At 41.3% G+C, this 27,295-nt stretch overlaps 2 protein-coding genes across 3 annotated transcripts in view; both read right to left on the minus strand.

The window, feature by feature from the left end:
- The window catches only part of DENND2C (DENN domain containing 2C), a 98,971-nt gene extending 95,853 nt beyond the window's left edge, over window positions 1-3,118 (minus strand). For both annotated transcript variants that reach the window (XM_068540558.1, XM_068540557.1), the window contains exon 1: window positions 3,037-3,118. The gene's annotated coding sequence lies outside the window, so the exon portion shown is untranslated. The remainder of the gene's footprint in view (window positions 1-3,036) is intronic.
- Window positions 3,119-6,112: 2,994 nt separating this feature from the next.
- Window positions 6,113-27,295, minus strand: AMPD1 (adenosine monophosphate deaminase 1). Its single transcript, XM_068540564.1, is given in 18 exon segments — window positions 6,113-6,271; window positions 6,633-6,743; window positions 6,947-7,120; window positions 7,788-7,908; window positions 8,600-8,763; window positions 8,945-9,071; window positions 10,746-10,909; window positions 11,674-11,805; window positions 12,391-12,585; window positions 13,618-13,747; window positions 14,209-14,428; window positions 17,678-17,843; window positions 20,834-20,999; window positions 22,323-22,503; window positions 25,849-25,860; window positions 27,175-27,204; window positions 27,207-27,258; window positions 27,260-27,295. Coding segments are annotated over 18 exon segments (2,340 nt in total).

A 27,295-nucleotide genomic window follows, 5' to 3' on the forward strand; every position in this document is an offset into this window, starting at 1 on the left:
AAAACTACCTTTAACACCATATTCTATAGTGAAAGATTATGCCAAACTGGGCAAATCTTCATTATTTCAAATGATAGGCATTGAAATCCCACATTTACCTAATTTCTAGAAATTTCAGCAATCCTAACGTGATTGGCAACCAAGCTCTGCAATTTTATTTTTTTCAGCTTATTTCCAGGCACCACCTTCTTTAGTCCAACCCCACATCGCTATACACTCTGACTTTTAGTGACAATGTGGACTACAACACATTCCTCAAACATACCATATACTTTCACATAATATTCCTGGTTTTCATCCATATCTTCTGTTCCCTTCCCCAACTCAGCAAACTCCTATTCATCCTTTAAAGCCAAATTCAAATATGGTATCTTCTCACTAATCCTCCTCCCTACCATATACAGAATTATCTTCCCTCATCAATGGTCCCATTAACTCTATAACTATATCTCTGTTATAACTCTTATCACACTGAAATTGTAGGGACTTATTTACATGTCTAGTTATAAGCACCTTGAAGGCAGGGAAACATTTTCTTTTCTTGAATCTAACTTTAACTTATGGTCTGAGAACAAACATTTTAAACTTCTTATTAAAAAATAATCACCTCTTATAGTATTAAGATAATGCCATAATTGTAGTAACTGAGTGACTGAGGACTTAGAAACAAAAAGAATCCCACATCATTCACCAGGAAAAAAAAATTCTCCTATATATAAAGTATAATTAAATTGTAGCTTGGATATGCCTTCATCTACACCTTGCAATACCAGTTTCTTTCTCTCTCTCTTTCTTTCCTTCTTTTTGAAGAAGTTCTTTACAGAACTTTCTTTTAAACGCTTGTTGGATTTCATTTGTATCTCACTCACAGAATTTTACACTCAGTATAATGAAGAGGTTAAGATCAGGATTTCTGGAGCCCAACTGTCTGGGTTGAGTCCTACCTAGCTCTGGCACCTAGGCTGTTTGATATGGGAAAGTTATTCAACCTTTTTGTTTCTCAATGAGGAGATCATAATAATAACACCCCTCATGATGCTGTTGTAAGGATTAAATAAGATAATGCATGTAAAGAATTTAGAGCACTGCCTGGCCCAAAGAAGGTCCCAATAAACGCTGGTTGATGTTATTGTTAACATCAGTTTTAAAAACAGCTTATGTTAGCCCACTTGGTAAAGTGTAATCTCCTAGATGGAAGGAATTATATCCTGCCCATACATGAATATAATATAAGTGCTAAAACTGTGCCTTGGAATGTATTAGGTGCTCAATAAATAACGTGACTATAAGGCTTCAGTCCTCCAAGATCAACAAATTATAAATCACAGCAAAATTTATATATGGAGTACATGTTTGAAATTGGTGTTTCAAAGCATCCATCTTGCACTGAACTGTTGAAACATGTAAAGCTGTTAAAGCAACACAAACATTACATTCACTAGAAACTTTCTCTCTACTCCTCCATTTAATTTGATCTTGGTATCCACTGGTCTAAAATTCTTGTCTATAATGTAAGACTTACTACAGATCATTTAAAACGTAATTTTCAGCTTTAGAAAAGTGCTTATTGTCACATCAGAAAAACTAATATTCTTCCTTTATATTTGCATTTTTTTAAAAATCTACTGCCACACTCAACACAAAAAAACTAATGAAAAGCCAAGAGACACAATTACTACATTTCCTGGTTTCTGCCTGGGAAATGACTTCAGAACACGCCTATAAGTATCCCTAGTCAAAGTCTGCTGGTTGCAATCTACTACTCTTTTTTCATTTCTGCTCTCCCGCTGCAACACCTCACACACATACCCAAAGAAAATAATGCACATGTCTATAATAAAGGCTGTACCCCCAAAATGCGGCTATATATTAATTTTGTTTTGGAGGACTTAAATCTTACAAAAGCAAATACAAGTCTGATTTGAAACAATACTCCCAGCTTACTTTACCAGGTAACTTAAACTACAACTATTTATCTAAAGCAAAGACATAGATTGATTGCTACCAAACTTCTTGGTAAACAATTCAGTAACAGTGTATCGATAATATATGCTATTCTAGAAAAACTCATTAATCAGTTAAAAACGGACACTTCCAACAATGGTGATTTGTGGGAAATGAGCTTAAGCAATTTATTTACACAGTAAACGAAGATGTAGGACTTTATCTAAAACACTGTTAGGTGAATCACTAGCTTTAGGGTAAAGGTTTACAACGTGCCTACTATGTGCCTGGCACTTCGTAGCTGTTTTACAGAATATGCAATACCTAACACTTATAGAGTACTCTCACGCATCTCATCTGACCCTCAGAATACCCCCAGGTATGCATGAGCATCTCGATTTTACAGCTAAGGAAACGTAGGCCCAGAAAAGTCGACTTGACCGAGGAATCACATCTGGTATGTGGGTCCTGGCTGAGGCTCCAGCCCCTGACTCATATTCTGATCATCTTCTGCCATACTAGTTAGAATCTCTTAGATGTTCCAATGCCAGATTTTTAAATCAAAATCCTACTTGACAACTTTCACTACTGTGCTCGCCAGATTCTGTTAAGAATCAAAGCACAAAAAAGCAAAAATGTAAAGTCCGTCGTCTCAGCCTGTCGACGTTCAAGCGCCGTGGCTAATCCTGGAGAGAGCCCCGCGTTTCTTCCTGGATGCGGGGCGCTCCCTGCCTCTACCCCAGGACTGTCGAGCGTCCCCGAGCGCCACCTGGACGACGGTCCCCGCGCCCCGAGGGGAGCGGCGAGGAGACCCTCAGCCAGGCTCCGCCACAACCGCCGAGGCCGACGAGCGGGCTCCCAACGCGCGGCATCCGCTGGGCGCCGGGCCGCACGCTCGGGCGTCCCTCCAGGCCGGGGAGGTGCCGAAAGTGCGTGGCCGGCGCCGACACCTCCGCCGGCACGCTCCCGCGCTGCGGCCCGACGGCGCCCGACGCTCCGTGGCCCCGCTCCCGACACCCGGCGTACGACCCCCTCCACCGCGAGGGTCTGAAACCCCTGCCTCACACCCCGCCCGGGTGGCCCTGCCCCTACTTGCTCTCGTCCTCGACGCCGCCTCCGCGGCTGGGCTCCGAGGCTCTCGTCCTCCGCGCAGAAGCGCCCAGCCGCCTCGCTCCCACTCTGGGTGGGCTCCGGCCCGCCCCCACACGCCCGGCCGCAGGCCCCGCCCCGGCAAAGCCCTGTTCTTATTGGTTCCTGTTCCCACCCCTCACGGTCGGGCCCGCCCCCGGCACCGCCCAGGGACTGTCCAGAGGGGAACCGCCCCCTCTGGAGTTCGGCGTAGGGGCCAGAACCTTGCCCAGGACCTTGGGCGCCGAAAGGGTGCGGCCCCAGCAGGCAGGCTACCGGCGCCACTGTCGTCCGGCCGAGGGCCTCTAGCCAAAGCTCCTTCGCCGTCGCCGTGCCTGCCGTCCGACAGGCCCCACGGCGAAGGACCAGAACTTTACACGAAGGTTGACTCCTCACAGCCACCCGCGAGAGAAAGCCTAATCAAGGAATCCAAATGGCACCTCACTCAAGGAAACCATAGAACTGTCTCCTGCCACCGGGCTCAGTAGGCCTGGTGTCTCCAGTGAAAGAGCAGCACCATTTCTCGGGCTGAGCTCAAGGAGGAAACAAACATTTCTCCGGCAATTGCAGTACAGCGCCTACTTGAAACATACACAGATGCAAATGACGCTCCGGACACCTGAGGCTTGAAATCCCAGAGCAGGGGTGCCTTTGATACTCCCAGTGCCTGAGGTCGGCTCCCACGCCCTGTTGTGACACCCATGCTTAAGCGCTACGCCTGGAACACACTCATACTCAGGTATGTGAATGGCGCAGTGCCTACTGCGAGCAGCAGCCCAGTTTCACTAAGGCTGCGAGTCAAGGATGATTTGAGCCTGTTTCCCAGGCACTTGCTAACCACCCCACCCTGCCTCTGCCCGCCCGACTCCACCCTACCTCACCCCACCCCCACCAGAACCTCTTGGATTTGGTGATCAAACTCTCCCCACATCTGTTCGCATAGAGGTACCAAAATAGAAGACGGCCAGAAAGAGCAGTGTTTGGTTACACATCACAGATGACTGTCACAAGCCAACGTAGCCAAAGCAATAAAAGCTGCATATCCCAAACCACTGTGAAACCATGAGCCGTGGACAATGAAACAGGAAGTCTCTTCTGTGATGGGGGGGAAAAAAGAGGAATGACAAGACATATTTTTAATCATGTCTCAATGAGGAAATAAATTTGTAGTAAATTTTGAACACTGATCTTTATGGACTCCTCCTGCTCACCACCAAAAAAACACTTATGTATTTAGAAAACTTCCCAAACAATTGTTTAAGATAAAATTGGGGGCTAGAATAGTGTGGCTTTGGAATTTATTTTAAAATTCAAATTTATTTCAAAGTTCAAACTTTGAATTCCAGGAGATTATATGACAAAATGAGCAGATCGAATTCCAAGTACCAAATTGGAAACCAAATCTGCATGGATTTAATAAATGAATTAACATGTATGTATTCTACTGCCCTCTCATGGGTAAGATGGAGATATACATAATGGTAGTTAATGCCTTTTAAAATCTGAGAATAGAAAGTTTAATTTGGCAATTTATATTATTTTGATGACAAAGAGGCCAAGGTAAAATAAAATCAGGTTTTCCAAGGGACTTACAAATACTCAGCAAACAGAACTTCAGCTTCAGAAACCAGGGAGAACATTCTAACACCAGGGCTAGTGCAAACATGCTGTTGGGATCACGCCTATGCTTATGGCTACCTGTACAGAATGTGGAAGCATGCAGGAATTTGCTTTTAATTTTTTTTCCATTTGAAACGTCATCACTTTCTGAGATGTTTCACAAAATGCTCTTTTTCACATTTGTATCTACTCATGCTATAACTTCTTGCTGTGAATAACTTGAGAGTAGAAGTGAAATCTTATTCTTTATACCTTTGCTGCCTAGAATAGTACCTGGTACTTTAGATGTTTGATCAGTAATTGTTTATTGAATAAGTGGAATGAAGTATCAGCCCAACCACTAGATGGCAGCACAACTGTATATGTATAGAAGTATGGTCTGGCTAATTGGATTGAATTCCACCTGACCTTGAGTAACAGGAATGTTTCTGAAAAGTTACATGTGTATCTTATTTTGGTAAGTGAAATCATTTAAAACGTACCACTACAGCTGACTATAACTTTATTGTCAATTATATCCTTAAAACTAAGAATCCTTTCGTAAGATAAATTCTCCATAAGTATAATAACTCATAATTACAGATTTTCTATCTTGGGGTACACCTGTTCTATTTTTGTCTAAGAAAGCCACCCTTCAGATGTATCCTGTCAAAAGGAGTTTTCAGAAGTCTAAGTGCGTATAGCAAGTTTCATTCTATAAACCAAAAGCCTACATTCTCCTTATATCAAATCATTTGCTTGTTTTTGTTTTTTTTAAAATATTTATTTATTTTTTTGGCTGTGCCGGGTCTTAGTTGCAGCAAACAGGATATTTTAGTTGCGGTATGCAGGATCCAGTTCCCTGACCAGGGATTGCACCCGGGCCCCCTGCATTGGGAGTGCAGAGTCTTAACCACTGGACCACAAGGGAAGTCCCATCATTTGCTTGTATTTTTGCCCTGCCTGAATAACCGTTTTGCCTGGAAGTCATGGAGACTCAAGAGTCAGAAAAACCCAGGTCTCCATTGCTACCTCTCACTAGGTGCTTCCTTATGCAGCTTATTTTTTTAATCAAAGGTCATTTCTTTTTTTAATTAAGGTATAGTTGATGTACACTACTATATGTTACAGGTGTACAGCATAGTGATTCATAATTTTTAAAGGTTATATTCCATTTACAGTTATTATAAAAAATTGGCTATATTCCCTGTGTTGTACAATTGTGCAGGTTATTAACTTCACCAACCTCAGTTTACTCATCTTCCCCAAAATGGAGGTAATAATACCCATAAAGTTGTGCAAAACATTAAATGAAATAATGTCAATGGAACAATATCCAATACAATCTTTGGCTTGTAGTAGGGATTCAATAACTGGTAACTATTGTTATTCACACTCTACAATGAAAATCTCACCCATATTATTATTTGGTTTATTTGTTTTATTCTCCTGATTTAATGCCTTCAGCAATTAAATTAAGTTCATAACACCAGGTTTCATAGCGATAAGCCATGCGGATTTGGGCCACATTTGTCTTTCGGATATCATTTCCAGTAGGGCCTTCTTCAAGGTAATTGTCGCCCAGAAACTTTGCTTTCTCCTATAACAGAAAAGGGAACAGAATGACTGTTGTCTCTTTTTACCCTGATATAGACAATAATTACATCCTCCACAAAGATTCCTTCCTTATGTTAGCTGTGGGCAAGAGGAAAACAATAAACCATTAAAAGCACTCATCCAGTACCTCAATATGCAAGGTCTGCTGAGAAATCAAGTATATTTTATTTCCCTTGCCCAAAAAGCATGGCCAGAGAGACAGAATAATTTTTTCTAGCCCCTGTCCATAGTAACTGCACATGATTTGTGAAATAATTTTTCAACATGTTTCCTCAACTAATTTTTCAATATTCAAGTTACCAAATTCTAAACTCAGAAGGACAGCCAATCAAGGGCAGGTCTACCTCATGAGAAATTCCACTTTGCAGAACACTGTTTCTTGCCACTTCACACATATCACAGGTACTCAGCTTGAAGACTTGTGCAGCAATGGCATATTCTTCCATTAGGGGCTCCTTGGGTTATTTATTTAAATGAGGCCAAAAAAAAAAAAAAGAAGAAGAAGAAGAAAGGAAGAAAAAGGAATGCATTAAAAGAAATAACCCACATCCTGCACCAAAAGAATAATGAAATATCTTGATTTGACTTTAAAATTCTGGGTGGTAAACAACATTTCAGCAAAAATATACTTGTATTACTCAAAATTCCATATGTGTACCTTGGTGAAGTGGAATTGCATCGGGTCATCTGTAGACAGTGAGATCATTAGCCCTTTCTGGAGGAAATCTAAAAAAGGATTTTTGGCATATTCTAGAAATAAGCTGTTGTTACTTAATGGCGACATAGCGATGGGAATCTGGGCTAAGAAAAACAAATACTGTAACACAGGACTCTGTAAAGGAAGAGTGAAAAAAAAAATTTTTTAATGTTGAAAAAGGGATACAAACTAGAAAAGTTAAAACCTCCTGGTTACCTCAAGTTTTACCTTTCAACAAAATTATCACCTATTCTTTAAATCCCCTTGTAAAGAAGAATGCTAGTTTTTAAATGTAAATACTATTTAGAAGAAATTTATTTGGGATCAATTTTCAGAAGCATTGAGTCAAACCCAGTTGTTTGCGTTTTAATTGTCTAAGTTAGATGGCCCATCTTAGGCAAAAGACTTCACCTTGAAACATTTTTTTTCTCTACAAGAAAGTTCTGACTCACACCAGAGGCATTTTAAAACATGCTATAACATGAAATCTGGTGAAAACCAGTTTCAGGTAAGCCAAGCTGCCTTTGATTTATCCCTTGTCAGAGTTCTAAAACGCGAGTCAGGCGATCTGCATTAACTCCTCCCTGCCACCAGCTAGCTAGGTAATCTTGAGCAAGTTCCTTTACTTCTCCGGGCCTCTGTAAAATGAAATGCACTAAATAATCTCAAAAAGCCTTTTTTTGCTCTACTTTAATTTGATTCCAGTGTTGATAATGACTTGTGACAAAATGATAAGGGGAAAAATTCTGTTCCTCTAGCTCCAATATAAAAGTTAATATTGAGAAGAGAGCTTCCAACTCACCTTTTTCAAATTCAGGCCATGAGAGATATTATCTGCTGTCATGAATGCTGTCATGAGATGGGTGAGAGCTCCAGCTTCCCCACAGTGAGGTCGGAACAGAAACGTATTCATGCCTCGTTCCCTAGGGAAACAGAGCTACTATAGCAATCACAGGTGACTGACTGGGACCTGGCAACAATTCTGGGCATAGAGTGATTTATAAGAAAATCTGGTAGGAAACACCAGAACACTCTGAAAGGGAGTGAAAGGGAGTGGGGTATCCAAAGTATTCAGCAAAACTGACAATTCCAAATCATAATCTTAATTCTTCCCAAACACAGGCTTTTTGAAAAAAGAGACAACATAGGATATGAGGGTATGGAGGAAAGTTTTGATTACCTGAACAGAAGCATCTTCAGTTTCCACCCAAAGTTTACCAATATCACCATGTTGTTGTTTCTCCTACTCACACTTTAGCGGGGAAACATTTCCAGAAAACCCCATTATGATAGTCCTCTATTTATTACTTACCCAGATATATCAAGAAGGGTAAAATGTATGGAATTTTATAATAAATTGCACAGTGATTAGTGTAAATTCCTAAACTTCCAAAGAAAAGGAACTGTGAAAGTTACTGAAGGCTCCAAACTGTCCATTCCTGCCCCTAAATAAATAAAGAAACCGAAGAAAAAGACAAGGGAAAGAAATTTCTGCTCTGGGCCAGCTGGCAGCATCCCAGCAGCATAGGCCCTCAACCACCTAGGGTGCCACTGTATGAGGAAAGAGGTGTGTTAAATAGATTCTCCTTCTAGCTCCAGTTCTCATCAACTTACTTTCTCAGGCTGTTGAGCACCATGATGTTTGCGTACATATAGTAGGCATAGTAAGTGTAAGATGGATTCTTTGCCATGGTCCACTCCTGGGGCTTAGGGCTCTTGGAGGAGAACATGTGGCCACTGTGTTTGGACTCGTCATCCACGCTGTCGAAGCCAGTAATCTGTCAAGAAGAGTGAGCCACGTAATGGGATCAGTCTGAACGCAGGGTCCCAGCCCTCAGACAAACTTTCAGCTTCCAAAGGCAAGGACCAAATGTCAGAGATAAGCATCAAGAATTAATCATGGCTAGGTAGGCGGGCTGTCATGTGCAGCCATAGGAAGGCCTTCAGGGCCATGCTTACATGCTTGAGGAAGACACTGAGGTCTGGGTGAGCCTGGGGGTTGATGGTGGCCTCAAACACTGGCATGAAAATATTCTCCAGCATCTTTCCAAAGTGTGGAAGGAAATTCTTAGATCGGAACACATCACTAGAGGCAGGAATGAAGAGAATTTAGGAGGTAAAGCTTTTTTGGACTGACAGTTCAAAGCAAAGCACCAAAAGCAAGCAAAGGACTAAACGCCATGTTCAGGAGAAGACCTAGTGTCTCCAGCCTAGGTCCACTCTGGTACATTCTTATTTTTAAATTTTATTTATTTATTTATTTTTGGCTGCATTGGGTCTTCGTTGCTGCACGTGGGCTTTCTCTACTTGGGGCAAGCGGAGGTCACTCTTCGTTGTGGTGCGCGGGCTTCTCATTGCAGTGGCTTCTCTTGTTACGGAGCACGGGCTCTAGAGCGCAGGCTCGTAGTTGTGGCTCATGGGCTTAGTTGCTCCGCGGCATGTGGGATCTTCCCGGACCAGGGCGCGAACCCGTGTCCCCTGCATTGGCAGGCGGATTCTTAACCACTGAGCCACCAGGGAAGCCCCACTCTGGTACATTCTTCTTGGTTACCCATAAAGAAGGATTCAGTTTGGGTTTGGAATAGGAGGTATAAATTTCTTGCTGGACCACATGCCCCTATATCTTCTACAAATCCTCTGTGGTAAGAAAACTAAACGTTCACAGCTAAGTCCAGATAGAAAATGAAGAGTATGGGAACTCTGTCATGAAAGGTTCAATGATTTTTATGTGTGTGGTATCGTGAGCATGAAACAGTTATCAAGAACACCTCTGATATGCTGTAGCCAGGGGGCAATCTAACAAATTCTTATATGGCACTCAATATATGCCATCCACTCTTTTAAGTGGCCAGAAGTATTAGCTAATTTAATCCTCATAAAACAAATAAGTTAGGTACCATTATGACCCCATTTTAAAGATGATGAAACTAAGGCACAGAGAGGTCATGCAACTTGCCAAAGGTCACACACCTAGTAAGTGGTAGAGCCAGGATTCAAGCATAGCCAGTCCAGAGCCAGGGCCCATGCTTCTAACCACCACACTCTAATGCCTTAATATCTCTGCCTTAATGATATTAGGCAGGATGTTTTACTCCAGTCAAAAAGTTACTTTTTTTTTGGCTAAAGAGACAGGATAAAACTCTTGCATTGTCACACGGCACACAGGGCATGGAGGTAGGTGGCCAGACAATATATAAACACTTAAGTTGGATAGAAGATCAATGATATGAACATCCCTGAGGGCAATGAGTAATTAGCAGGTGATAATACTATTGATAAATACTCATTAATTATGGAGAACTTGAGCATTTGTAGATGAGACAATTGGCAGACAGTGGTAGAGGTTCTGATACAAGAAACGTACACCCCCGTACAGATGCGCATGGGAAAGAGTGAACTGGACACAGAGAGGAAGACCAAGAGAAAGAAAATGTATAGTAAAATGTATATAGTTCCTATCCTAAGTCTTAATCATTCTCAATAAGTTATTTTGTGATCTGCATAAAGTCCCCTGTTTTAAAAAACAAAACCAAAAAACCTGGTTAGAAAACTGAGCTGAAATGATCCTCCTAACTCCTGTCTGTCATCGAGAGCGCTAAACCCAGAGTGGACAAAACCAGGCACCCGGGCCCCAGTACTGAGTGCTGTTTAACAAAGCTTATTTCTGTCCAGATGTGCTGCACATTCCTTGTTGGTGTGGAGGAGGTGAGGCAGGTGGGATGAAGGCAGGCTTTAGGGTTTCCAGTGGGTGGGTACATACTAGATCCTGGGGACCTGGATCATCCATGTCATGTTGGGGCAGTAGATGTGGTTTCGGACGAACCAGGTGGAGAGTTTGCTCCACTCATCAGGACTGCGGCCGTAGATAGACAGGCGGGGCTCAGTGTGCTGGTACTTGGCGTCCACCAAGTCTGCACCTACCTCCTGCAAAGCCAAGAGAGGAGTCCAAAGCCAGGAATTCCCACAGGTCCCTCAGGGGTCTAAACCTGTGGGGTCTAGGGAGAGGAGATGGGTACTAAGAAGAACAGAGGAAATGTGAAAGGAAGTCGGAGGAAAACTATCAAGGTTAAGATGTAAGGAGCCTGAGAGGTGAGGGGGAGCTAGTCGGGCTAAAGGACTGATAGGGTGTAATGGAGTCTAGAGAGAAAAAGAGTCAGACTAAAGATGATGAAATCCCAAGGCACTGCTGCAAAAGAAATTCAGCTTTTCATATGCCCCCTATCTCCCAAAACACACATCTCCCAACTGCACCTGTCATTCCTGCCTCCTAATGTTCAGGTGTCATGAAGATCAGGATGGATTCTGATCCTAATTCTTCCTGAACTTGCAACTCCAAAAGCCTGGAAGAGCCAGGTCCTTAATCCCAAATCCACACCCTTAGTGTCTCTGTCCCAGGAATCAAGGTCTTTTAAAATCATTACAGTGAATGTTGCAGAAGAAATTATCACATTCATTTGTGTATTGCCTGACCCCAGGGATAGCACCCTTCCCCCCTCCCTCCCTCCCTTCTTTCCTTCCTTCCTTCCCTCTTTATTCCTTCCTTTTTTCCCCTCTCTCCTTCTTCCCTCCCTCCCTTTCTTCTTCCCTCCTTCCTTCCTTCCCTCTTTTCTCCTTCCTTCCCTCCCTCTCTTCTTCCCCCTCCTCAAGAACCAGGCCAGGTACCGTAGATCTGGTTGATTTCTCCTCACCTTGATGATAGTGGCAAAATATTCCCCATTAATGTAATTGTCTGTTTTCAGGTAGATGTCCCGTAGCTCACTTGCTCCTACAGGATTGTATTTGTCATTGAACTTATCAAAACGCTGGAAAGTCTGACGTCCCTGCATCAGGAAACAGGAGCACAAGTGTATCTTTATCAGAGCTGCCTGAACACAGAGAGTTAGGGAACGGCCACAAGGAACAGGGGCCTGGTAGCAGGAGAAGGGCTTGGCGCGGAGCAACTAAGCCAGTGTGCCACAACTACTGAGCCTGGGCTCTAGAGCCCATGAGCCACAACTACTGAGCCTGTGTGCTGCAACTACTAAAGCCCGTGTCTAGAGCCCGTGCTCCGCAACAAGAGAAGCCACCACAATGAGAAGCATGCGCACCGCAATGAAGAGTAGCCCTAGCTCGCCACAACTAGAGAAAGCCCGCGCACAGCAACAAAGAGCCAACACAGCCAAAAATAAAATAAATAAAATAAATTTATAAAAAAAACAAAAAACAAAACAGGAGAAGGGCTTGGGCTCCAAGAATGGAATCCAATACAGCTGACAATGAGAGAACCTCAAAGTTGTCCACGGGTTCTTTCAGTCAGCATGGTAAGCCCACGTAGCTTAGCGGGCTCTGAGAAGGGAGAGTTTGTAGGAGAAAGGCGTGTGGGGCTCTGAGTATTAGATGAAACTGACATTATCTTTTCAACCTACAGCATGAACATCCAGAGAATCAACAGTCAGGTCGTAGGGATGCATTTTTAATTTAGCAAAAAGTTCCTTTAGGGTCAGATTTTTCTCCTTGGTGCTATAGACCACTCTGTCAGCATCAACTTGGTAGGATTTCTTAATAAAGCGCAACAGATGTTTCTGGTTCATGCAAGCGGCTGCATGGATATGGGTATCCACCTGTGTGTACATTCAGAGAAAGAAAAACCAACAATCAGCTTGCATTATGCTGCTCTGTGGTGCCTGCCAATCCCACTGTGATGGGAGAGAGGAGTATATGATAGGGGTGTGACCTCGCAGCTGGTGGAGGTGGCCGAGCAAAAAATGAACCCATAGCACCTTTTTGAGCCCTTGTGAGGATGTGAAAGGTTAGGCTGGATACAATAATATTGCCTGCTTCTCTTGGATATCTGTGCATCAAATTTACTTCCTACATTTGATCCACACAAAAGTCTTGGGGACAATTCTCCACCCATGAGACACAGCTGGAAGTGAAGCAGCTGCTACAGCTTTCAGCCCCAAAGGGAGAAAGGTTGAAATGATGTAGCCATGGCACAGCGATGGCACTTATGAGTTAGGTATTTTTATGAGTACAATTTTATAAGCGGAAGTTTTGATAGATTAAGTAATTTGCCCAAGGTTATACAGGTGGCTGAGCCAGGGTTTGGTCCCAAACCTCTGCTCATATATTTCCTACTCCCACTTCCTTGCAATCACTTAAGTGGTCAGAACACATCTTGGAAGTGTTTCTAGTTGATTAGTTTTCCATTTGCTATTCACAATCCTCTTGTGAGCTAGATTGAGCAGATATATTTCCCAGTTTTACAAATGAGGAAACTGAAACTCAGAAATATTTAATTACTCCCCCCCCCCAATGTCTTACAGTCAGGAAGTAGAAGAAAGAGGACTAGAATGAAGACCTTTCAAATTCTAGAATAGCGGTTTTTGAGGTTCTATTCGTTTTTATTATTTTTGTTGTTGATGATAACTATAATTTTGTATGGCAATAATGTGATAAACCTTTCTATGCGGAAAGCAGTAGAAAAGGCATTTTAATCTTTTAGACATCATCTATTTGCTTTCATGAAATTCTACTGAACCTGCAGAAATCTTACATGAATCAGAAAAACAGTATCTTTCTTGTCCTGTTCAAGAAATAAGTGGATTAATGTTTTTGTCCAGGAATGACCCCTGAGCAGCGAATATGTTTACCTTCCTGCAGTTGTAAAAATCCCGGTGGGGGTTGCTCTTCAGCTCCTTCAACTCATCCATCTCGTTGAGCATCTGATGGACCTGGAACTTGGAGGAGAGGAACTTCAGGCGCCGGTGGGTATAGGTCTTACTGTGAAAATTAAATCATGATTGTAAAAAATTCCAGACATTTAAGGAAAACAGTCACAATTTCAAAACCATCAGGACCCTTATAACCTGCAGAAAACAATTATGTTTGTTTCCAAATGGAACTGGCTTACTCTGCATTAATCTAACTTGAAAAGTATTGGGCTCCAAGGACTTAATCTTTTCATCAAAATTGTACATAAATAATAATGAGGGAGGATTGGGGCTCAAAGCCTGTCTCAGCCACCTGTGTGACTTTGGGCAAATCACTTAACTTGTCAAAGTCTCAGCGTGTAAATTGGGAGTTATAAAAATACCCACCTCATAGAACGATTGTGAGGAGAAAAAGAAACAATGCACATGAAGGTTTTAACATAGTGTTTGAACCTTGTAAGCAATTAATTAATACGTAGCCTTACTGTCAGTAGTAGTAATAGTAGCAGTAGTTTAGGTCTTAACACTTACACGGGTCCTCGGGCAATTAAAGCAAGTAAAAAATTCATATCATCTAAGAAGGTGTCCAGATTTGGGTAAGGAAGTGGCTTAGGCTCCTCTTTGCTGGCTGCTTCTTCATTAGGATAGATGTAAACCACACCGTCCTTCATTTTGAGGTGATAACCGAGGTTTTCTGGGAGGTTATCTGTTCGGAAGGGGTCTTCTCTCTTCTTCATAGGAGGGGTAAAGACTTTTTCAATAAAACACACAATAATATATCAGCACATAGGATGAATGACCACATAAAAATAACCAAAGTTAAATACTGTAAGACCTCATTTGTATGGAATTCTGTATGTCATAAGTTGTAATTACCCAGAGCTAAGCTAAAGTTTATTTTTACATTATTTCCCAAAGGTGACTAAATTAGTAGTATAAAATAACTATAACATTTTATCTAGTGTAAGAATGATTTTCAAGTTCTTCAGAATTGCTGTTTATATAATTGCAATACTACTTATAAACCATTTTCGTTATTTATTAAAGTTGTTAAAGTCTTCCTGTTAAGAGCATTTTATTAACATTTGAGATGACTACGTAGAAATAAAAGTAAAACTACCGTTAAAAACTAGAGTTTGGGCCTTTTCCTTATTTAAACCAAGCTTCTCTATCAGTCTTAATTTAGAGTGGTTATTTTTTAATAGACTTAATTTTTTAGAGCAGTTTTAGGTTCACAGGAAAATTGGGCGCCAGGTACAGAGTCCCCACACCCCCTGTCCCGACACATGCACAGCCTCCCCCGCTGTCAACACCTCAAATCAGAGCGGAACATTTGTTACAATCGATGAACGTACACGGACACGCCATGATCACCCAAAGTCCATAGTGTTGTTTGCCTTAGGGTTCACTCTTGGTGGTGTACCTTCTATCTATGAGTTTTGACAAATGCATAATGACATGTATCTACCCTTTTAGTACCGTACAGAATAGTCTCATGGCCCTAAAATCCTTTGTGCTCCATCTAGAGTGGTTTTTAATATAAATATAAATTCTAAGAGTTGTAATTCTTTTTTTTTTTTTTTTATAAATTTATTTGTTTATTTATTTTTGGCTGTGTTGGGTCTTCGTTTCTGTGCGAGGGCTTTCTCCAATTGCGGCGAGCGGGGGCCACTCTTCATCGCGGTGCGCGGGCCTCTCACTGTCGTGGCCTCTCCCGTTGCGGAGCACAGGCTCCAGACGCGCAGGCTCAGTAGTTGTGGCTCACGGGCTTAGTTGCTCCGCGGCATGTGGGATCTTCCCAGACCAGAGCTCGAACCCGTGTCTCCTGCATTGGCAGGCAGACTCTCAACCACTGCGCCACCAGGGAAGCCCAAAGAGTTGTAATTCTTATTGTAATTATAATATACTTCCCACCTTTTAAAGCACATGCAATTTTTGCTAAAGGATTTGAGAAGGGATCATGTGGATAAAGGTCCCCTTCTTTCCACTGATAACAATTTCAACCTAAGAAAGCCAAGAACAAATTCCATACTGTCACAGCCTTTAAAGCACTTCTTTTACTTTCAACAAGTATGTGCCCAAGGCATCAGAAATTCTCCTGTTTGTAAGACAGCCAGAGTGAGAAAAATAATATAGAAAGAAAAAGTTTGGGTGTGGTGGTGTGATGAATTGGGAGATTGGGATTGATATATATACACTAATATGTATTAAATGGATAACGAATAAGAACCTGCTGTATAGGGTTTCCCTGGTGGCACAGTGGTTAAGAATCCGCCTGCCGATGCAGGGGACACGGGTTCGAGCCCTGGTCCGGGAGGATCCCACATGCCACGGAGCAACTAAGCCCGTGCACCACAACTGCTGAGCCTGCGCTCCAGAGCCCGTGAGCCACAACTACTGAGCCCGCGTGCCACAACTACTGAAGCCCTCGTGCCTAGAGCCCGTGCTCTGCAACAAAGCGAAGCCACCACAGTGAGAAGCCTGCACACCGCAACGAAGAGGAGCCTCTGCTCGCTGCAACTAGAGAAAGCCCACGTGTGGCAGCGAAGACCCAACGCAGCCAAAAATAAATAAATAAATTTACTAAGAAACATATATATTTAAAAAAAAAAAAAAGAACCTGCTGTATAAATTTTGATGACCAAAAAAAAAAAAAGACAAAGTTGGCACATTTTCTATCCAAAACTGAGATAAGGAACACGAAAAAAGTGAGACAGTACATTGCTATGTCAAATATAAACTTTCGAGTCCCTACTCTTAAACATACTAGAGAGATAAAGTATAATTTAGGAGAAACAAAGGCAAGACAAGCATCCTAAATGTCAATACTATAGAAGATGAACAAACCAATGTTATGAGTTACCAAACTGGAACATGTTTAATATGATTTTAATATTAAAAGGAATTAAAGAGAAGAAGCTCTAGAACTGGAAATCTTTAACAACATAACAATTTGATAGTTCAAAAACCTTAAATAGCTGCCTCCCCTGAATTTCAATTCTAGAAGTCTAATCCTAAAGATATAGAGCAATTGTACAAAGATGTCTTAATAAAGATGCTTATTGTAACCTTGTTGGAAATAAACTTTTAAAAGTCAGAAATCTAAATGCCTAAATATAGGAATTGGTTAAATAAATTATGATACAGTTATACAATAGAAATTATTAAAATCTGATTGTTTTAAAATATGTACTATACAAGACAGAAAGTAAAAAGTGAGATATGTAAATAAAGTGCAATGGAAAGTCAAAACATGTAGTTTACTTTTATCCAGAGGTCAGAGGAAGAGGAAGGAAGGAAATGATAATGGTTGGGCTGCACCTTGAAGGATGAGACTGGATCTGGACATTTGGACATATAGTAAAAAAGTGAAAGGAAGGGCAATGCAGCACAGGGAATGGCATGGCAACAGTACAGGGGCAGGAATGTGCTGAACTAAATGGACAACAGGATATGCTTCCAACCCGGACAAAGAGTTCAAAGGTGGAGTAAAGGAGGTAAGTTTATAAATAGATTGAGTGTGCAAGTCCAAAAATAAATAAATAACAGATAAATAAAACATAGTTAGAAGGCTAGATGGTGGTAGGCCTTGAATGCCAGGCTCAAGACTGGACTTAACTTTGTAGGGGGAGTAGTTAAAGGTTTTTGTCAGGAGAAGGATGTGCTCAGATCTGTTTTATAATAACTGGTACCAAAGTGAGGATGAACCGAAAGGAAGTGAGATTAGAATTTAACAGAGTAGTTAGGAAGCTATTGCAATGATCTGGACAAAGAGAAATATGCACCTAAATTAGGGCTTGAGGAATGGTGAAGAGAGTTGGTTCTGAGAGATACTGTACAGACGGACTCAAGTGATTGGGCACTTGGGCGGGAGAGAGAGTGGAGCCAAAGATGACTATGATATCTTAAAACTGGGTTACTTATAATCATGGGGCACATTTAATAGTTAGTAGTTAAACCTAAAGCTATGTTCCAGACATTATATAAGAACATCACTTACCTGGAGAGAAGCTCTCATTTGGTACCCAAGCCTCACCCTCAATGTTCCTCAAGTGCTGGGAAGGGGTTTTTGGAAACCTCTGAAACGACTTCTTCATATACTTCTCCCGTATACACAGTGCCCGATAAAGACCTTTGCAAACCATTTCGAAGTCTTCAACCGTAACCTACCAAGAAAATTTCAGAGTAGCTCCTGTGAAAATTGGAGAAGTGGGTAAAGCTTGTCATTGGCACCTCCCAGCTCTCCTGGGTGTCACAGCCCCTGCTGAGCAGCTCCTACTTCTCACTCAACTTGGGCCCTGGGTCCCCCTCAAGGAGCAGGCCCTGAAGTTTTAATCGCTCTTCCATTTCTGCCAAAACGTGTCTGTCCTATGAGTCTTTCCTTACAGTCCCGTATTTGTTTTTGGTTTTTGCTAGATAGCAGTGATTATCTAACAAATATGATTAAAAGAACCCATTCTAACATGGACAATACTTTCTCCAGGTATCAAAAGAACATTTTACGTATGGGCTTCTGAAGACAATATCTCAACTGAAAGACAATGTTGGTGTAATTTGAGAACTCAAATCACCTGCTGATCAGTGTGGGAAAAATTGGGGGAGGAATAAGGTGTCAAACTTCCCTCAAACCCTGTCACCCATGCACTGCCTTCTGTAGCTAGAGACAGATCAAGACATCATCCTGTGAGAAGTCATTCTTTGGGATGGTTTTGAACAGAATTTTATCTGGGACTAAAAACAGAGATTCTAGAGTAAAATTTTCTTAGAACTGCTGGAAATTTCCTAAAACTGGTCTATTTCCCTGGCCCCATCCCCAACTCCTGGCTGGGCTTGACATGCCCAAACAGTTATAACTCTAAATCATTGCATGCTCATCATCAGAGCCCAAAGACTTTCTGGGACCAATGTAAGCTTGTTCCCAATGGTTTGAAGTCCAGATATTAATCCTAAACAGTTGAACTCTTTTTAATGTCTTGCTGACCTTGGCCAAGAGAGTCTGGCACAGGTGCTAGGTCTGGGGGTCTGCTTCCAATAGCATGCTTGTTCCTTTGCTACCTAATGGGCCACCCATCTAAAAGCTCCTTGAGGACAAGAGCTGGATCTTATCCACCTTCTCGTCCTCAGCACTTAGCACACAGTGCCTGGCACAGAGTATGTGCTCAATAAGGACTGATTACATTGAATTTGTTGTTTATCTGGGATGAATGGCCTTGGGAACTTAGCCCTAATTCCCCCTTTACCTCTCTGTTCAGTTATAAAGGCAAAGACTGATTCAGGTACAGGCCACAACTAGGTGGAGTGTAGCTCAGCAGCTCAGTCACCTTCAGCCAACAGGTGTAGCCACATACTTGGTTCTTCAAAGCAATTATACTCCAATAAAGATGTTAAAAAAAATAAAAATAAAAAAGAAAGAAAGAAAGAAAGAAAAGAAAAGACTCCAGGCCAAGGTTTCAGGTGCCCTCCAGCTTTTATAGGAGGAGAAGCTAATCCCTGACTTCTGTGAGCCTTGTCCTTCCTCTCATCTTCTTTCTTTTTATTCCTGTTTTCATTTCCACCAAACACATAGGGATCAAGTTTGTCTCTTAATATTTGTGGTTTTTTTGAACTCTGGCCTTCTCCAAACTTTGTTTTCCACGTTGCTATTAAACATTTCGTTTCAGTTATTTAACATCTAAAATCCCTGCCATTTATAGAGCACACATGTTATCATGCAGAAAACGAATAAACAAGAATAGTGTCCATTTCATTGCTCTGTCATTTTTAAATATCTTGGGACTGACCCTTAGTGGGTCAGTTACATGAGAAGAGGGTTTAGGACTTGTCATTAAAACTATATTTGGAGCATAGACCAATGGCTAAACAGCAATTTCTCCAATATGATGCTGATTTTGCAAGTCCATGTGGCAGAGATTTATTTATTGACCAACTGTTCTGGATAGGACAGGCAGGTCAAGTTGCTTGCAACCTGAGTTTACTATCCCTGTGGCATACCAGAATCTGTTCCAAGCAATAATCTACTGTGTAAGCATCTGTGATGAAATTGGAGAGGACAGTTGGTCAAAAAACAATAGCTGCATTAGAATGTTCTGACTTCTCTCTCATCTTCTTCTTTTTTTTAAAAAAAATAAATTTATTTATTTATTTATTTTTGGATGCGTTGGGTCTTCATTGCTGCGCGTGGGCTTTCTCTAGTTGTGGCGAGCAGGGGCTACTCTTCGTTGCAGTGCACGGGCTTCTCATTGCAGTAGCTTCTCTTTGTTGCGGAGCACAGGCTCTAGGCACGCGGGCTTCAGTTGTTGTGGCACGTGGGCTCAGTAGTTGTGGCACACGCGCTTAGTTGCTCCGTGGAATGTGGGATCTTCCCGGACCAAGGCTCGAACCCATGTCCCCATTGGCAGGCGGACTCTTAATCACTGCACTGCCAGGGAAGTCCTCTCTCATCTTCTTTTCTCTGGTCTCTCAACTCTTCTTTCCTCTTCTCTCTCTCTTTCTCCTGATCTGTTTTCTTTGATTGGTTAATGCTACCTGCAGCCCGTCTCTCCATTCTAGGTCTGCTCTGGGTCCATCTTTCCCCAAGAGCCCCTCCCCACCCTGCCCCCTGGGCCTCCCTGAGGCTTCCTTTCCTGCTTTATGATGCCCTCAGTGAGACTAGTTCAGTTGCTACTCTCTTTGGTTCTTCTTTCAAAATCTGTCCACTGTATTCTGTAACACACACACCACATTCTACTGCGTATTCGCATGTGCAAGCAAATGAGATAAAGGAGGAGAAATTATGTGAGATGATAAAAGCAAAACAGAAATATAAGTCATAGCATATCGTGAACAACAAGGTCCTACTGTATAGCACAGGGAACTATATTCAGCATCCTGTGATAAACCATAATGGAAAAGAATATAAAAAGGAATATATATATATGTAAAACTGAATCACTTTGCTGTACAGTAGAAGTTAACACAACATTGTATATCAATCATACTTCAATAAAATTTTTTTAAAAGTCATAGCATATTGGTATTGAAATGTGATAATGAAGTATAGCAAAGGACAGGTGAGCTAACACCTTCCTCAAAAAGAAGGGGAGGAAGGAAAGAAGCTGAAACAATCAAGCTGAGTATCTTCCTAGCAGCTACGTGTGAGGGGCAAGAAGCAACTCACCCCAGAGGAATAATCGCCTGTGATCTGCACTCTCTGAAAATCAGGCACTGTCTGGTAGGCGGGAGACGGAGAACTGTATTCATCAATGTGGGGCAATGTGGTGGAAGATGTTTCACTTTGTGGAACGGACAAACTAATGGTCTTATGTCCAAAGAAACGCTTTTTTCTGGGTCTGAAATTGAAAAATAAAAAGAGTTAACTTTATCTTCATTAGGATTTTCATTGTGATAAGTTGATGTTCCACTATACAATTTCATTTTGAGGAAAAACAGTGAAAATTAAATGTGGGCTGGGTGTCAGAAATAGGATCCAACCTTATGGAAAGGGGTATCATGGTACAGTGTTCCTTTCGTCCTCGTATACCTTGGAACGGTGGGCCTTAGGGAATGTACCAGAAGACTCTCAGCATGACACTGTCCTGCACAGGAGGCCCACTCCCAGCAGAACAGGCAGTCTGGGTGCTGCAGTAAGCACAGGCTATGTCAGTTAGTACCTGTGTCATTTGGTGCATGTCCCTTGAATTCTGTGAGCTTCTGTCTCTCTCTCTAAAAAAGTGGTGTAATAATGTCTACCATACAGGATTTCTGTGAGATTTAATGTTTATAAAATGCTTAGCACACTACCTGGAACTTGTAAGTTGCTTAATCAACATTACTTCCTCAAATCAACATGTATTTATTCAGTTTCTACTTTGACCCATGCCCTATGTTAGGTCCTATGGGGGATGCCAAAGAAGGTGGATTGTTGTTATTTCCTTAAAGAAATAAAACCAAGGGAAGGACTGCAGAATGACCTGCTCCCCATGGAGCTGGTTGGGGGAGGGGAGTGTTTTGAGGAGGGGGGTCCAAGTAAGTGGTCAACAACAGGTTTGAGGACTAAACTGTGGCACATAGTGACAAGTAGTGAGTACCAGAGTAGTTCAAAGAAGGGAAAGTAAACAGAATTTGTGGAGAGGGATCTGTTCAGGGAAGGCAGTAGTTACGCATCACAGGCATAGGATGGGCAGGGCCTGAGGGCAGAAACAGAGGGCTGTATCCCTGAGGCCTGGAGGAGGTCAGACTGGCTGGAGGGCAGGATTCCTATCAGGCAGCACGACACTAAGGTTGACTAAGGACAGAGTCCAAAGATGAGGCTCTTAAGTTCCGGTTTCTACACTCATAAGTGTGGAAATTGAGTGTGTGCACAGCAGCCATCAGCCCACTTTGGTTTGGAACAATCACATGGTAGATCATGTCCTCTTGCTTGGGTGAACAGGAATGCTTCAACTAAAGGCAGATTGGATGAAGGTAGGAAGGTCACTGTTTTCTTCTTTTTTGGTCCACGTCGCTTCGCTCTAGTGTATTTAGTGTGTGTGTTTGAAGGGAGTGTGGGTTTAACTCTGACAGAGTTTTTCCTCCAAGTTGAATCACCATTCAGAGTGAACCATCTGCCCTGACATTTCCCCTTCCTTGTGTACCAACGTACTAAACATTCCACTTACACCACTTACCTTCTGCCTTCTGTGGGGGTGGACTGAGCCTCCAGCTGGAACAGGTGTTCGCGCATCTCATGGTGCAAAATTGGACAGACCTCATCCACATCAAAAGGGGAGATCTCATGACAGCCTCCCTCATCTTTGACTTCAGAGGCAAACACTTTTTCAGCAAAGCTCCGCGTTGCATCATCAATAGCTAAAAGGGGTTTTCGCGTGTTAGTGTTCAAGCACTTTCTCAGGAGTCATCCGAGAGTTTCTGCTACACATAAGGCCCAGTGCTAAGGACTGCCCTGGGTACATGGCTCCCCTGCTCTCTGCCCAGTGTGCCAGAAACATGATGGAGCTTCACGCCTATTCTCTCTTTAGTGGGTTTCTGTGTGGGTAGCTTGGAAATCCATTCTCAGAATCACGGGTCAGATTCTTACAGCACACTTTAGGAGTGTCCTAAAGACGGGATTGGGCTCTTGCAGGACTAACACTTAACCCAAGATCACCTCTTTCTGGCGGGGCTAAGTTTGATTTCATAGTAACCATGCAGCATAGTCCTTCCTATCAGATTGGTGGAGTTTTTCTGACGGTTTTAAAGATGTGGATAGGGTTGTTGGTCCTTGGCGTTCTTCTTCCTGAACAAAATAAGTGATCTAAATAGTTCTGAGAAATAAATGTGTACTTTAAGGCCTTTCTTCCTCATAAGACAGATATTGTGTTTCTGTCACACATCACAACCTCATTTTTTTCAAATCCTGATGACTTGGTGATGTGCTGGTGTTGGGGGGAGAGGAATCACTAATATTTACTGCCTAGTGTTGGGAGTCCCATTTCTTGTGGACATGTGGCCTTCCATAATGAGTGACCTTTGGACAGCCCATTTTACTTTTGCTTGCCTTAATTTTTCCATTCTTAAAACGGGTGGAAGGATGACCTTTAGCCTGGCAATGAACAACCCCAAGATCCTTAGGATACAAGACAACCAGTTTTATCATATAGGGTGGTGATGGCCATCAAGTATCTGCTTTTCTGTTAAGTTCTACTGTGTTTTCCAGACACCCAGCTGTTTCCATCTGAGTAGTTATAACCTCCAATACTTCTAAAAGTCTCTTGGTATTTCCAGAAAAGAGCAGGTAGCAAATAATGAGAATGGCAAACAGCTGGATATTTGGAGCAACAGCAGAAGACAGAAACATTCTTCATGTGATGACAAAGCAAACTGCATGCAGAAAGGTAGATGCCCCCACTCCTGCCCCTTCAATGTCTATACAAGTCTCCACAATTACACATTTTCAATTACAATTTAGGTAAGTGTACTGTATTCAAGTACTGTTCTGTACTTACCAACTCCTTCGCCTTCTCCTGTTTCAGTTTCCTTATGTATAAAGTGGGAATACGAATACCTACAAACCTCACTCACAAGGCTGTTGTGACATCAAGTGAGATAATGTATGTGAAAATGCTTTTTTAGAGCAATTTTTTAAAGGAAAATAAAACACCAGATTAAACTGAATGACATAATTTGGTAGCATTGCTCAGACTGATATTTGGTATTTGGGGTTAGGTTTGGGTTATTAAGGAAATGATAAATGGTATGGCTTAGTATAGGCTGAAGCATACATTGGAAATGAGAGTAATTGACTCATAACTTCACCAACGCTAACAGTCAGGTCAGCCAGTTTTCAAACCTGGCTTGTCACAGCAGAGTAACAGAGAAGCCCAATATGTTGGCTGAACTTCATGCATCTATTTGTCTCATTGAGCTCAAGCACTTCCTGAAACTGACAAGCATCTTTGGATGCTATCCCTAGTTTTTTGGCAAGCACCAAGATCCATGAAGGAACAAACAAAACGCTAAGTAGATACATTTGATGACCTGAGAATACCTCCCCATCCCACAGCCAACTGTTCCCCAGAAATAGTATCATTCCTCCCTGAGCATCACAGGCAAGCACATGCACCTAAAAGATGAATGACAAGCAGAAATTAGAAGAGGCTTCATGTACCCTGGGGAGCAAATGGAAATAGGCCAGTGGGCTCTGACGATGAGGAGGAGGAGAATGAAGATGACTATGCAACTGGCTTGTCATGACGGGTCTGTGGCAATGCTCTTGGAGGTCTCAGGAAGGAAAGTATGGAAATGGAGTCCCAGGAACCAAATCCTACTTGCTTGAGATCTGGGTCTTCCAAAACAAGCATCCATTATGTGGGACTGCACATATCTATTTGTTTCATGTTTTTAAACATTGTTTTTACTAGGTTGTATCTCCCTAAGTCACTATAGACAGTTGAAAAGTAGAGACTCTACTCTCAAGAAGTAGCTTACATTATCACCAAAAATTATATGGTTGATATTTCCTTCCACTGAATCAACCAATTGTTCTGGCTTCATGTAACCACAGCTGAAATTTGATTCCTAATTCAAGAGCTTTGCCTTTCAAAAATACTTCAGGGAGTGGTGGTGATTAGGGAAAGGAAAGAGTGAAACTGACATTTCAAAAGGTGAGTAGATAAGATTTGGTGACAACCTAATTCATGGAGTAAAGTACAGATGACTCCCTGAGGTTTGTATAGATAATTGCTGAGTTCTTTTTGAGCATGTTTGAGATAATGGAGCATCTGAGTGCAATGTCTTGAGGTTAGGACATCCACATTTAGACAGAGAATAGATAAGAGAATAGAAACAAGAAGTAGAGTGGTGAAGCAGAAAGAACACTGGACTAGGAGTGAGAAAAAGTGTCTGTAACAGCTGGGTGGCCTTGGGAAAACCATATAATCACTAGGAGCCTCAGTGTTCATCATCATAAAAGAGGAATATTAATAATAATAATGTCAACTTCAGAGAATTGTTGTAAAGATTAAACAAGAAATACTTTAAAAACTACACAGTACTATCCAGAAGTTGGGGATTATTATTATTAACATGGGAAGTGCAAGACTCTTGAGAAAAGAAATATCATGCTTGCTTCTTCACCCAACAGACCCAGAGAAACATGCTTATTTCTCAGCAGTGCTTTATTAACGTGTAGGAAAGATAGGTTGTAGATCTTTCATCTGCCACATGGCATCTCACAGAGGAACTCAGAGGCACCATGAGTACTATCAGTCCGTCAAAGGACAAGTCTGACTTGAGATGGAGGGGAACATACAAAAAAAGTTACAATTTTATAAAAAATGGGTTTCACTTTATCCAGTCACAAAAATTCACCATGGAATTTTTTGCATTGGAGGAGGGTTTACTACGGCAGGACTCAGTAGATCCCCTTAACTAATGTCTAAAGGAGAAGATTATTTTATTTCAGAATATCAAATGAATGCCCTCTGAGGTTCTCTTTAAAAAAGGGATTTTTTTTTTTTTTTTGGAGGCAGGAAAATTCATGAGTTCATTTGCTATGCTACGGGAGATCTATGGTCATTATAAATCTTTGTTGGCTTTTAATGGTGTCATTAATAAACACTGCTGAAAAATACCCATGCTTCTGAATTAAATAATAGTATCTTTTAGAAATTGATACTTTGGCAAATGGCAGGAAAAATAGCCCAAAATACTCACGTTTTTCTTCAGCTGTATGAAATAAAATAGAACAAGATGAAATATATGAACAACTTTCAAAAATCATTGTGGCTACTAATCAATGCTTTGGAATAGAAATAGGTAGGTTGGTATAAGAAAGGGGTGTGGTGGGATGTGTTATTAAAGCTCATTCTTCCATTTTTCTACAATTTGCTGCCAATAGAAAACCCTGGGAATATAGTTATTATATATCTCTTCGTATTCCTTTCCTTTCTAATTTGTCTCTTTAAATTTATGTTTATAATTTCAAAAAGGTACTCTTTGTAAAATGTGATTTTTAAAAACCTGATCAAGAGGGATGGAAACTCTCATACAATGCTGATTGCAGGTAAACGAAAACAGATTATTTGGTAAACAGTTAACAACTACCAAACAGCCATTTCTGAGAATCTATTCTACTGAAATAATCCTTAAACATGGAAAAAGCTTTAGGTACAAAATTATTGTCAGACCACATTTATACTTAAAAAAATCATAAAGAACTTAAGGGATTGGTTAAGAAAATTGGAATATTATACAGCCATTTAAAATGATGTTTAGGAAGAGTTTGGAGAGCCATGGTAACTGATTAAGTTATAATGTGAAGCCAAAAAAAGGGCAGGATACAAAGTCACATGTATAATATAATCTCAACTGTGTTTTTTTAAAAAAATTCTTCAAATTTTCAAAGAAAATAATTTGAAAGAAAAACACTAACATGTTAAAAGTTATCTTTGGATGATGAGGATTGTGGGGTTTTTTTTTTTTTATAACTACTTTTCTAAATTTCTCAGTTTCTCTAAATGAGTGTTTATTACTCTTATTTTTCAGTGAAATTTCTCTTTTTATTTCACATGAAACGTATTACTTTTATAATGAAAAAGACTTATAAAATTATTATTTTGAAAATTACTCTGTGTACAAACCTGGATTGTGAACCATCAGAATACACAGGTTAATATTAATATTGCCATTATTCTCATGATTTTCAGCTAATGGTATAGCTAAAGACATTGTATAGGACCCTTGTCCCAAGTGTGGCAGCACAGGTTTTGTTTAGACTAGCAGAGTAGATAATAAATATCTTACACAGTTTTCTACTGGGATCATCAAGGGTGCTACTACATGATACAGTTTTAGAAGACTACCTCCCTCCTAAAACTAAAAACCAAAATCCCCTTGAAAACCTTGTCTTGTCTTTTCCTGAAATGTATTAGTTAAAAATACTATGAACCTTAAATAAAGGATTCCCGAGCTGACATGATAGTTAAAGGATTGATTGCATATTAAAAGCAGTGAACTCTCCAAACACTTTTGCACACCTACCTGGAAGTTTCAACAGAGACATTGTGCTGGGATCCTTGATTCTAGGATAGCACAGTAGAAAGGAAGAGACAGGAGACTGTAGGGATGACTGGCTGACACTGTAAAACACGCTGACATTCAT

This window comes from Eschrichtius robustus, chromosome 3 (genome assembly GCF_028021215.1).
Source record: "Eschrichtius robustus isolate mEscRob2 chromosome 3, mEscRob2.pri, whole genome shotgun sequence".
NCBI lineage: Eukaryota > Metazoa > Chordata > Mammalia > Artiodactyla > Eschrichtiidae > Eschrichtius > Eschrichtius robustus.